Source organism: Amblyomma americanum, chromosome 7 (assembly GCF_052857255.1).
Source record: "Amblyomma americanum isolate KBUSLIRL-KWMA chromosome 7, ASM5285725v1, whole genome shotgun sequence".
NCBI lineage: Eukaryota > Metazoa > Arthropoda > Arachnida > Ixodida > Ixodidae > Amblyomma > Amblyomma americanum.
The window spans coordinates 28319473-28333297 of record NC_135503.1 but is presented as its reverse complement, the minus strand read 5'-3'; the positions used below and the strand labels follow the sequence as shown (position 1 = coordinate 28333297).

Sequence of the window (13825 nt, the reverse complement as noted above, 5' to 3'; positions counted from 1 at the left end):
TGCACTAGAGCAATACGTGTTGACGTTAACTTTGCTGCAGAAACACGGCACTGGAGCATAGGCCACTGGTATACATTGGGTAAACTGGCACTGACGATGAAAAAGTTGAAGATGCGCATAACTGGCTCCCTTTGTCTATGGACACCTCAACTGCACTTAAAGGTGCGTGGCGGTGGTGTCCACCAGCAAAAAATTGTGCTTTCGCACAATATTTAATGCTCACTAATGCTAACCGCCAGCAATTCTTGACACACACATGCACACAACAGTGAGCTCAATTGCTCTACTAAGAGGCAGCAAGCCTTGTGAAATAATATGTTTTATTATAAATATACTCAGCAACTAAAGTAAAACCATCAACCTAAAGGTGACTTCCGAATTGCAACACACAGATGGAGCAATGTTGCAGGTACACAAGAACAGAAAAGCAGATGAGGCTACAAGTACAAGATGCGCTTGGTGCAATCCCACATAAAAAGCACGTCCGAGATGTAAAACGTGAAATCTCTGCAGTACGTCGATGCGTTTATCTTCAATGGAAAATAAAAGAAAATAGGGGGCAAGCAAGAAGAAATGCTCTCAGCAGCCATGAAGGCACATGCCATGAGCCTACAAGTACTGATAAATAAAGTACATTTGGAGCAGTATATATAATATATATATATATATATGTATAAAAAAAAACTGGCGATTAACTTTAGGACGCTTTTTTTTCTCTCTTTTCACTACAGCTTGGAGCTATCACAAGAAACCAGGTGTGAGTATTTACTGAGCATTGTGCTCGTAGTTGTAGTAACTGCAACATGAAGAACGAAATGTGATGAAACGCTCAGAAAAAAGGCAAAAAAAAGAGATAGTGGTGCCACAAATGCAGGAAATAGGTCACAACACTTAGCATTTGCTGGTGCTGGCTTTCACACGGTTGATGTTGAGAAAAGTTATTGTGCTGCTACAAGATCCTCCCGGGGTACAGTTATGCAGGCAGCATTCGTGGCTCCTTTCCCCGTTGGGGTTCGGAAAAAATGTTATCATATGCACGTTGTACAAAGTATTATCTGTCGCGGTGGCCAGGCTCACTAGTGCGCAACCACTAGAGGTAAAAGTTAAAAGTGATTCTGTCTCCCATACCTGTGTCCGCTTAGCAACACGTCAGAGGCGTAAGGCATTATTATGCTTGACACCAATCTCTCACACACCTCACACACTCTACCATCTCGAGACTCTGCGCCATTCGTGCGCATGCATGCACACTGTCGAACAACGCTCAGAGAGTGCCCCCACAACAAACAGCTCAGAGATACCGCAGCACATTACAACATGGTGTCACTGCTGCGTGAGATAACTGTTCTTGGAGGAAACACTCTGCAGTTGTGAAATAAAAAAAAAAAAGCTGGTTGTGCATTGTCCCGAAAAAAGCTACTACATCTCAGCTACATGATAACGGTGCCGCACAGCTGCCAATGGCTTTCTTCACACATACAAAGGTGAAAAAAAGAAAAAGTCACACTGTTCCGAGAGTGCATATGACGTGCTGCCCATTGTTTCGAGGCTCCCGTCAGTCTTTCCCACATGAAATCACAGTTGAGAATACGTTCTCGTGGCGGTGCGAAACCCCAAGATAAAGAGAGGGAGCATGTAGGGAGGGCAATGAAAGGTGCAACAAAACATGCAAACATAAAAAGTGAAAAAAAAATTCACCCAAGAGCGAGACAAAAGTCTGGCTAACTTGGTCTCGGCTCCCTGCAGTCCAAAGCAGCCCGTAGTGCACTGAAAGAAAAACCTTGTCTGCACACTCAAGCGATTATCCAAGACATGCACAGTAGTTGAATCTCTGTGAAACCATCTGAGATAATCTTTCTTTTCCTTCACAAAAGCAAGGACAAATTGCTCATTCTGAAGTCAATGCATACTCAAGTCCATTTGCAGACACGATACATACACCATGCAAACAATGCTCCAGGAAAGAAAAAATCTTTCTCCAACACTATTCATCAGAAAATGTACTGCGCTATTAAGCTACGCTTTCCCTTAATGCTCATCTGTGGCGAAGCGCACTACAGCGCTAAATGTGTTCTAAAAGAGTCTTTTCAAGGTGCTCCCACAACCAAACTGGCATGCAGTAAAAACAGAAACGTTTGTCATAAGACAAGAGCACCTAAGTGAATAAATGTTTATCTAGGAACACAATGTGAACACAGGCAGAAAACAAGAAAGGAAGAAAATCTGAAGAGGCAGTTAAGGCTGCTACCGCTCCTTTAAAAAGGAGCATGCACACACACACACACACACACACATGCACATGTACACAGGCATACGCACACACACACTTTTTTTCACCATATCTAGCACACAAAAGCACTACTCCAAAATGCACCACGTTAAGAAAAAAAAAACAAAGTGAAACTCATTGAGAGGAGAAGACTGGAAGGAGGAAAGAAGGAGAGAGCGATAGAGAGAGAGAGAGACAAAAATTGAGATGCAGGGCCTCAAGTTTGCACAGCAGAATCGACGGCGATGGCTCATTATCAGGCCAGATCTGTGATCCGAGCGGGGTCAGAGTTCTTGTCTGTGCCACCGTCGCTGTGACTGGTGGCTTCATAATCGTCGTAGGCGTTCCAGGGACCCTTACTGTCCTGGACGGGGAGAATGCTCATTGATGAGCGAGACGACGTGCTACTGGTGGAGCGGGTCGATGAGCATAAAGCCAGCTGCTGCAGGCCTTCTTCGTCCTCCGTTCCTTTCAGCTCTGCAAGGAAATAGGAAGAAATGCAGCATATACTGTCTGGCACAGAAACACATGCACAATCTTCTCCCACATCCATCAATTGAGAAAGCATTGAAATTATACTTGCTGCACCTGCACAGTGCACGGTTGTGACACACCTATATATTCCACTCTATGGTTCACAATAACCCCTTCAGGCGCCAATTAAATCTGCTGAAAGGAAAAATCTTCTTTTGAATAAATGACGATCAGTAGACTAAGCAGAAGTGATGTGTAAAAAATGACGCAAAAATATTCATATTTAAGCATATTTTATTCGCGTCCACATTTGTGGACGTAGTGCCTCAAACCTGATACATAAACATAAACACTGCTACATTTACTCGCCGTTTTTAACTGATCGTTAGACATGAATGAATGTTTAGCTCTGGAAATATGCACTTCAGGGAATAATTCATTCTGCAGTTCATGACTTATAAAACCGATAAGAGCAGTCATTCTGCGACGACAGGCAGAGGGGATAAACTGCTCAAAATATCTCTTCCATCTGTCTCTGCTGCACTTGTCTTGAGTTGCACTATAATTTGGAAGTCGTGTTGCAATAATACACTCAGACGGCCACATTGATTGAGGCAGATTGTTGTCCATGCTAAGCTTATTCTTGACTATCTATAGTTTGCAAAACCCTTGCATGGATGTGAACTTGCTTGCAAGGGCTTTGGTTACGTGCTAAGCTGGTCGTGAAGTGCACCCGAGTTTATCATAAGCTGTGAGCAATGATTACGATAGAGACCCGAGTTATTTAGCACAGCACAGTTAGAAAACTACAGTCAAGCAGTGAAAATAGATTAAAAAATGATGTGAGTAGCTGCATTCCGCTTGGACATGCTGTGTCGAAGCCTAGATGGCCCTCATGTTCTGCACAACAAACTCTGGGGACAGGAGCAACGCAAAGGCATGCATGAAAGAAAAGAAAAAATTTAAGTTTACCCTTGCTGCATAAATTTGAAAATTCAGCGAGAGAGTGGAAATGTCTGTCATTTTTAAGCTATGCCTTTATGCCCCTTCCTAAATTCTTTCACTCAAGATATGGTCCAGGTGCCCACCCTCTAAAGACCATTACCGTGCCTTTCGTTAAATTATAACTACTTACAATCTCTGTGGCTGCAGCAGAGCAAGGACACTTGTGCCTCCAGCTATGCTTGTGAGGTGTGAAGCATGACCAGCACGAGCAAGTGATACTACTCTCAGAGTTTCCCATATTATGCACTCAATTTTTGTGTACGAGATATGTGGGCACAGATTTGTGGATGTTTTTGAGCAGCCTCCCAGCACGTGCTCCCTGTGTTCACCTCCTGGCCTGTTTTCATTCTGTCTGGAGTCCTTCATTATTCAAGCTATAGGCATGCTAGCTATCTGCCCACTCCGTACATCTAGTCCTTGACAGTTCCTTCAAAGTAAGGTGATACAATACATTGCCTTTTGACCAAAAGGCATCTGCAGTGTTGCATGGCTCTTTCTGCCATTCACTACAGCAACCATAGACTTCACTCTCTGCAGTCATTAGTCGGGTTTCAGCTGCGATTGGAGAAGCAAAAGGTTGTTTCACTGGATCAGTCTGCTCGCCGCCCTTGTTGCGCCGTCATGTGGTGCCATCTTTGAACAGCGTCAAGCAGGCAGCATGCGAGAAAAAAAAATAAAAAAGAAGAGAGACTATTTTTTTTTTCCACAACATCACAGACTGTGGTCAACTTGGCCAATCACGGTTCTTGAATTTCTGTCATCCCAAGTCTCGGCACACTGAGTGCTATGACACGTAATCACGCGCGACTTCATTGTCACTCGCCCCGATGCCATCACGTTTTCTTTTGCTCCGCTTCTTACTTTTGATATCTCATGGCCCATGATTTTGCCTGGACAACTTTTAGAAAACAGACCTACTCCATTATCCCCTTTCTCGGGAGCACGTCTGACCGCCCTCTGTGGATCCTCGATTTCTCGGCTATGTCGAGCCTCGTGAGCTGCAGCACCTCTATGGGAAAGAGAAAGGGGTCGTCTTTGAATACTGAGCTCGCTATTTTAGACGAATTGCACCGAAACATCAAAAAGAATGATATTGCACGTAAGTATCAAATCGTGCAGTCCACACTTTGAACGATAACCAAGAACGGAAGCAAGATCGATGCCGCACACGGCGACGAAGCTAGCAGCAGGGACCAAAAGAGGATCCAGTGCGCCACATACGGTGACACAGAAGCCACACTTTACAAGTAGTTTTTGGATGCACGATCAAAGGACATCCCGCTTGATGGACCCATCATGCTGTTGAAGGCGAAGGACCTGGACTTTGCTCTCAGGCATGAAGACTTCCAGCCAGGAAATGGGTGGCTCCAGCGACATAAGGAGAGGCACAACATCCGTGTAAAAACATCCGTCCAGGAGGCTGCGTCCGTTGACGAGAGATCAGTTCAGTACTAGATGGCCAAGAATCGCGATCAAATTCTTGCGTATTCTGACAAAGACATGTGCAATATAGATGAAACGGGACTGTTCTTCTAACTTGCCATCGAAGACTCTTGCGGCCAAATAGACAAACGCGTGGGAGAAAAACCTACCAAAAACCGGATCACAGCGCTGATCTGCACGAAAATGGACGGTTTGGACAAGCGAGACTTATGGGTCATTGGCAAACCCAAGAAACTGTGCGGGTTCGCCAAGGTGCTCTCTATGCCAGTGACGTAGGTGAGCAACAAGAAGGTGTGAATGATGCAAGATATTTTTGGCAAGTGGCTCACTGACTTCTACAAAGAGATGGTCTGAAGGAAGCACGAGGTGCTGATGTTGCTTGACAACTGCGCTGTCCATCACATCAATGAGCACTGTCGAGGTTTTGTTCCTGCCCTCAACTACTACCGCCAAGCTGCAGCCCATGGACCAAGGGGTTACTGCCAACTTTAAGGTCCACTACCGGCTACAAGTGATCGAGCACATCCTGATTGATGTTCGCACTGCCGACAACATGGCTGACATGAAGATCCAATTGGTGAAGGCGAACTTTGCAAGCGGAGCCTGACCACTGCCGACTGCTTCAAAAAAGCCGGCTTCTCCCAAAGCAGCAGCGCGGACTTGGTGCCTGCTTGGGACGAAGCTGCCACAGTTGACATTGTCGCAACAGCTGACGGTGCCGCCATGACAGCCTGCTTGGATTAGCTTTGGGAGTCTGCTTCTTAGCTTCGTTCTTGCCGACCTTGTTGCCACGGAGGACTTGACGAATGACGAAATTGCTTGGTGCGCCATGGAAGCGACCACGGTGGACAGCGCCTTCGACAGCAACTGCAATGTCGCAGGTTGTGCCCCTAAGTCGATGACTTCTGCAGCAGCCACTGCAGCAGCTGACACTTACGGATGTAACTTGGGAGTTCAGAGCTCGGCCAGAACTTCGGTTCGCAGTTCGATGGCATCGAGGCTATGACCCTGAAGTCCGCACTCGCGAAATGTGTTCAGGGAACATTGGGCCACTTTTTCCAGCGTCAATAAATGCCGAAATAGCCACCGAAATACCGAAATAGCAATAAATACTGATATACAGAAATAGTAGATATAGGGAAACGCTGATTCTCGCGGACTTTGTTATAACCGGGGCTAGACTGCATATGGAATCATTTGATATACCTGAATCCGCTTATAATGAACTTCAGTATGTACCAAATTCGTTATAAGCGAGGGTGTATAGTTGTTCATTGTATAGACATTTCACCGTATGCACAGCACGACCTTGAGCACCTATGTAATACAGTTAAACCTAAATTTAACAAAGTCGGTAAAATCGGTTTACATCACAATGCAGTCGATCCCTGATATATCGTTCTGGATATATTGAATTATTGCCTATATCAAACAGTTGTAAAATACCTTTGGGAATCCCATGATGCAAAGTACTGCAAATTCGTTTGCGTTTATCGAACTTCCGTGCACCCCATATTTGGTATATCGAACTCCGTGCCACCCCGCGCCCCCGCAAGTGCGCTTCTTCCAATGTGACCCACCCTAGATGTGGGCTTCTCCTAATGGTAATCGCAATCCCGAAATCTCATCTCGTGTACGGCGCTGGCCTTGGACACCTTCGTACGGATTTGCACAAGTCAGTCACGTGATGAGAAATTTGTGGGGAGTGAATGGAAATGGGAATGGCCATAGGGGCATGCAAGGGGCTGGGAAGAGGGAAACCATGCTGGCCACAGGCCCGCAGGAGCCCGATTTCTGCATGCTGGTTGGCTGACTACGCTGGCGTAACCAAAGTACGCTAAGTCAGCTAGCTTTGGCCATTTTGGCTGCCATTGCTGTTGGCGCTGCTTGGGCATGTGACTGGTGTGGTATGGCGAGGTGGTCGTTCTTTTCGCTTTGTACGCGAGGCCAACGTGATCGTTTGTGACTTGTGCAGTGCCGTGCATTTTCTTTTCGCTTTGTTTGCGAGGCCAACGTGAGTTCGCTTGTGACTTGTGCAGTGCTGTGCGCTTTCTTTTCTCTTTAATAGTGTGTTCGGCAGCCATGAACGCAAGAAAAATGCAAGAAATTTGGATTTGGCAACAAAAGCAGACATAACTTGATGGGTGGAGGCCGGCGAGAAAAAGTCGTTGGTGGTCGCCGATGCATTCGGAATTCCTCACAACATGCCGAGTACAATCCTGAAGAACAAAGCCGACGTGAAGCTGAACGCAGCGCAGTCTGGTCGCCCTGGAGCGTGCCGTATGCGCGCTCCGACCTGCAACAAGGTCAAGGAAGCTTGGCACGCCTGGCTTTTAGAGACACGTGCCAGAAACAACCCTGTCAATGGCCCGATGCTCATGGAGAAAGTGAAATGGTTTGCTGTAGCCTTCGGAGAAGAGAGCTTCACTGGTGGCACTGGTTGGCAGCAGCGTTTTAAGAGTCGCAACAGCATCCCAGGGATTTGCGCCAGCTTTTCGCCGTCGCAAATATTCAATGCAGACGAGACAGCAATGTTCTGGCAAATGCTGCCAAATGAGACTCTGCAACTGAAGGGCAGTGCGTGCCATGATGGAAAGAACAGCAAAGTGCGCATCTTGATTTTGCTTGCTGCAAATATGGATGGGTCATGCAAACTGCAGCCACTGGTTATCGGCAAAAGCAGGTCACCATGTTGTTTCAAAAACGCGAAAGGCCTCCTGGTTTGATATGCATTTAATAAGAAGGCTTGGGTGACATGCGACCTTTTCACCCAGCGGCTCCGAACATGGGATGTCGAACTGGAGAAGTCAGGGCACAAGGTTTGTCTTCTTCTCTACAACTGTACTGCCCATCATGCCATCTGCCAGTTGAACCAGATCATCAAATTTCTCCCGCCAAATACAACAGCGAAGCTCCAACCTCTCGATCAGGGCATAGTGAAAGCGTTTAAGGTTGGTTACAGACGGCGACTGGTGCAAAAGCTCCTAATCAACCTTCGGTTGAGAATCGAACTCAAGGTGGATCTCCTCGGGGCCATACAGATGCTGGCTGGTGCCTGGAACGACATGAGGCAAACCACAATCGTGAACTGCTTCCGCAAAGCAGGGTTTGTGGTGGCTTTAGATGACAGGTGCCTAGACACAGAAGACAACGGCGCTGGTTGCCTGGACAGCGAGTTTCGTGAGCTCTTAGCGTTCGCAGGCACCGTCCCGGGCGGCGTAACAGCACAAGATTTTGTCAGTGCTGACGACGACGTGCAAGCCGTTGTGGATCGTGCTGATGCTGAGGTTGTGGCTGACATAGACATCGAGGAAGCGGACCCAAGCAGTGGCGAAGATTCAGGTGAAGAAACCCAGCCGCCACGCACTGTGGCTGAACTTGCGTCCGCATTCAGCGTCATTCGACGCTGTTGTGGCGCAATGGAAGGCACTGGACTTTCTCATTTGGGTACCATCAGCAAGCTTGAGGACACCTTAATGAACTTTATTGTGCAGAAGAAGAGGCAAGCTAAGCTCACGGACATTTTTCTTGCGAAATAAAGTGCGGTAGTCAGGGAGCTGTGCTTTCGTTTTCTGTGGACCTTGGAGGAGTAAATCGGTAAATTCCCACTCACGATCCCGGGGAAACTGTCAGAGATGTGTGCAATTTTGAAATAAGCATCTAATAGGCATATTTTTAATTTTGAATTATCAATATATCGAACTTTTTCGCGATCCCCTTCAAGTTTGAAATATCCGGGATCGACTGTACTGAAATTTCACAATATTGAAATTTGTCTCTTAGCATGCTAAAAATCCGCCAAAAAAGCGCTGCGGATAACTCACGGGAAAGACCCTTATTTGCGATTAAAATGGCCCTTTATTTCTGCCCTTTCTTCGCCAGCAGCAACGGCGTTACGCACGTCTTAATTGCTTTTGTTGCAAGCTTGTAGACTGCCTCAGCACGTATACCTTGCCAGCCACTGTAGTGCACCATGACAGGGATGACGCACTGTCTTGAGTTTTGGTGGTTTTTGTTGTCTTCATCGTTCTCTTGTAAGTGCCTCGAGCACACTGTCGACAAACCGCCAACACGACAATGCACCCCGCCGCCGCCACCACTGCGACCTCGTACCTGTCAGCGGCAGCCTTGCAACGGGCCACGCCGTCCCCGCATCTCAGAAATCTGGAGATACGCCCTGCACGTACGCCCTTTTCCAACCAACGACACGAGACGACCATAATGGCTGGCGCCTCGTGCGGGCGGAAGCCTTGGCACGCTACTATGGAAACAAGCATAACGAGTATTTTACGTGGACGCCACCGGCCCACATCATGGGGGCTGGTACACAGCTGTAGTCGTTCACCAACACACCGCAGTGAACAGCCTTACGTTCAAAGCTCAAGACGTTACTCATGCGGAAGAGGTGGCAATCGCGCTCGCCGGCGCCGATCAGGACTCGTGGGTCATCGTTACCGACTCGCGGGGGGGCCTGCAGGAACATCGAAAGGGGCTTTATTCCCTATTTGGCATACCGAATTCTTCAACATAGTAATTATCTCGGGGCTCCCGCGTCCCGCACAATAGTATGGACTGCCGCGCACACGGGTCTCGAGGGCAACGAAGCGGCCGACGCCGCTGCCCGCGCGCTCACTCTCCGGGCATCACCCTCGCCTCCCACCGATGCAGACTCCGACATTAATCCGGCTTTTACCTTCAAGGAAATCATCCAGTATTACCATTTCGGCCACGCAATCTTTCTTAAGCCCTGCAAGGGCCTCAACGAAGGCGGGGGAACACTTACTCCTTCGCCTTTATACTAAAACACTTCTGTGCCCGGCAGTAATCAAACATTTCGACCCTGCGTGCACAGGGGAGTGTCCGCACTGCAGGGAAAAGTATTTAAAGTATTCGGACATTTACCACATGCTATGGGAATGCCAATCAACTCCGCATCTTCCCCCTATCCCCAACCCTGCCCGGGAGGACTGGGAGGCGGCCCTGCTCGGCTGCTCTGACCTGATGAGCCAAAAGGCTCTGGTCGGGCGTGCCCGAGCAGCAGCTACCGCCAATGGGCTGCTGTAATGAGCAGCCCACCTAGCATTTGTAAGGAACGGACCCCTAAGGACCGCTCCACTAGCTCCCTGTATACATTTCAAAAATGAACTTTTTCAGTCAGTCACCACCCCCCTCCCACCCCCTAGACTCTTACTCTTCTTTCTTTCTCCATGTAGGCAAGAGCGAGAAGAGTGTCCGCCAACCATCAACCAATGAAATCAAAATGGTTCACCCTGCTCCTCATTTTTTTTGCCGTAAGCGTGAGTGTGTGCCATATTGCACATATGCGCATTGTCTGAGTGAGAGGCAAGGTTCACAGGTGTGAATCGTGTGACGTGCTTCACAGCTGACGGGTGTGCAAACGACGCTGACCCTTCCAGTCCTTTACAGATGCTTTGGCTTGGTACGGTTTGGTAAAACGCGATAAACGCGATGTGCTGCTTTTAAGCACAGGCAGCGTGTCGCGTTCCACGCTCGTTTTGGACGAGATAGCGAGATCCGTGGGCTGACCTGGCAGGCTGCCAAGGCTGTGCAGACGCTCGTGCCAGCCTCACCCGTACTGCCCCAGATGACATGGCCAGCAGGAGCGTTCTCCAAAATGATTGTCGTCATAGCTGCGTCTGCCTATGTGCTCTGTATATGAAATCCGGGTGGCTCTCATATTACGTACGCGCTCCGATGCGCATTTCAGCACGGGCTCCACTCAACCCCTCGCACCCGCGATTTTTCCTCGGGTTCGTTTCCAGCCAGCAATGAAATTTCGTTACACTGAAAATGTGGCAAAATTCACTTCGTTCACTGAAAATTCACAATTCAAAATTCAATTGAAAATTCAAAATTCACTGAAGCTGAAAATGCATGGTGTTCTATGGATGCGAAATTGAAAACTGGAATACTTCGTTACATTGAGGATTTCGCTACATTCAAGTTCATTACATCGAGGTTTAACTGTATGTTGAGCAAATTTTTTGGATGCGAGCTCTAAAGAAACTTTGCTGCAGAGAACTTGCCAAAATGCATGCTATTAGGTTTCAATAACATCACGCAATGTAATAAGGATGAAATTATTAACTTCGCAATTATAAAAGTATTTTTACAGTAGTGAAGTTGCTACTTCAGTAATAGGATTAAATACCTTCGCATTTCTGAAGTTCAGTACTCTATATCTTAAGTTCTATGATAAACAGGATACTTTTACCCTCATTGCATTCCTTGATGTCAAGAAAAACCAATGGCATGCATGTTAGCTAGTTCCCTGTAGCATAATTTCTTAAAACACTTGGGTGCATGAGGGCTTGTTCTATATGAAATTAAATGGCATCTTTGGAATCTACATACAAAAATACATAATCCGTGAAGACTTCACACTTGTGACTTCATTAATAAAAATTCTTGGTCCACCCTCTTTCCCCCTTATTTCACCCTGTGTCCCTTTAAACATGCTTGTTCAATCGAAAGAGTAATCCAAAAAAGATTCAGACCTGATTGACTGGGTGCTATGAAAAAAAAAAAAAGCATTGCAGAACCATTCTAGAGGGCAAGATCAAGGCAGCAAAAGAGGACAAATGTGTAGTCTTCTCCTGCACTTACAGTCTGCATCTAACAAAAGCAGAGAGATAAGAAAAATATCAATGGTCTCTAGCCTAGCTGGAAGCAGAGATAACATATCAAGGGCCTCTGGTTTAGGTCAGCACAAAGATAAGGCATCAACTGTGGAAGGGGCCCATCATGGTCTCATAGCCACTGCATGAGATAAGAACACCATGTTCAGATAAGAGGCAAGAGCACGCTGCAGCCTGAGAGAAGTCCAGCCCCAGAGAAATAACGCACCTTGCCCCAAACTCAAAATGATGAAATATTTAGACCCGCTTTAACAGAATAGTTTAACTGTTCTGGTGTAATTTACACGTTCTAACAAAACTTATCATACTCAAAGGAACAATAAATGTAGAAAAAAACAAACGGCTTAAACATCTCAACAAGTAAAGAGTTAGCACTATGTTCATATTAAGGAGACAGGCTAAGTAACAAATATGAACAAATTGGAGGGGACACTTAAGCTCAGCCTTAAAGTGCAGTGGTTAAGTGATGTGCCTCTGCCCTGCGATGGCAGGTGCTGCCACTGGTGGGGCATATGCAACCCAGATTGCTCTTCCCGAGCAACCTCTCGTTACCAATCGTTAGTTTAACTGCCACCTGCCATGGTGCACAGTTTGCTCACGATCTAGTGGGCAGGTTGTGATAATGCCACACGGTTACGTGACCTAGGTGGCCCACCTACCTCCTAGGCTGCTTCTCAGGGGATTTTTCGAAGAATTTTTGCTCACGGTCAACCCGCTGCTACCGGATTTTCTACAGCACGAGCTCCTTAACGCTATCACGCAAAAAAAAATTAATTTTTTCTTTTGTTGCGCCTGTGAAAGTACATTCTTTTCTGCACCTTTTTCCAGTATCCCACTTCTTCCTGCACTGTACATTTCTCCCTGAAGAATAGTTCTGGAAAGCAGAAAGCAGCCGCCTAGGCCCTGTATTTTGTGGAGGCAATGTTTTATATGCCCTCTGGAACAAAATCCCATGACTGAAACTGAATGTTTCTTGGCTCAGTTGGAGTAAAATATCTGGCAACAATCTTAGAGCTCTTAGACTCCATGTCAGCCTGTCAGTCCTTCATTTGCATCATCTGGAAGCAAGTGCCAAAAAATTCCTCTCTAGTATCCGAGGCACTAAGGATTTCAACAGCAGATGCTCTTCTCGAATTTAGCAGTAGCAGCATAGCCTAAACGGGGTTTTATAGGCCTTTTAGTGAACCTGAAGCCGTATCACTCTCCACCGCCTGAATGGAGCTGACCGGCGTCAAATTTGCTTTGCTGACTAAGCAGCACAGCAAGTCACAAAAAGAGCCTAGGAAGCTAAACGACCGGTAAACAAACACAAAGATGAGTTTAGTGATGAGTATGGACGTTGTGCCTAGGAAGTAAATTAGTCAGGAAATGTTGCCAAATAGCCAAGCGATGTGCTATTACCCTGCGATGGCAGGTGCTCCTAGCGGTGGGCCTCTTGTGCGGCCGAGGTTGCTCTTGCCGAGCGACCAATCGTTAATTTAACTTCCACCTGCTGTAGTGGGCAGTTTTCTCACTATCTGGCGGGCAAGTTGTGATGTTGTTGCAAGACCAAATGATCTAGGTGGCCCACCTGCCTCCTAGGTTGCTCAATGGGGACCACCTGCCAGAGCCATGCCCATGATTTTTCACTCACAATGCTGACGCCAGATTTTTTGCATAACAGAGTTTTTAGAGCCATCAGGTTAAAATGTACTAGAAGATGCCCTAAAATACATGGGAAGGATAGGAGTTACCCTGTCAACTCATTCAGAGCAAAATAATTATTTTAATTTGTAAATTGAATTGTGATGTTTTATGTCCCTAAGTGGCACAGCGGCTATGAGGGACGCCATAGTCGAGGGCCCCTTCGAATTGATTTAGACCGGCTGGAGTTTTTTTAACGTGCACTTACACTGCACAGTAGACAGGCACCTGTCTTGATATATACTAGGCGTTTCAGGGAAGCCAACCACTAATTTTTAAAAATAGGGTTTTG

At 46.8% G+C, this 13825-nt stretch overlaps 1 protein-coding gene across 5 annotated transcripts in view; it reads right to left on the bottom strand.

Annotated features, from left to right (window-relative positions):
* Window positions 1-301: 301 nt before the first annotated feature.
* The window catches only part of LOC144098742 (uncharacterized), a 202251-nt gene continuing 188727 nt past the window's right edge, over window positions 302-13825 (bottom strand). For all 5 annotated transcript variants that reach the window (XM_077631590.1, XM_077631592.1, XM_077631591.1 and 2 more), the window contains exon 8: window positions 302-2746. In XM_077631590.1, the coding sequence (XP_077487716.1) occupies window positions 2526-2746 (221 nt within the window). In that variant the 3' untranslated portion in view covers window positions 302-2525. The remainder of the gene's footprint in view (window positions 2747-13825) is intronic.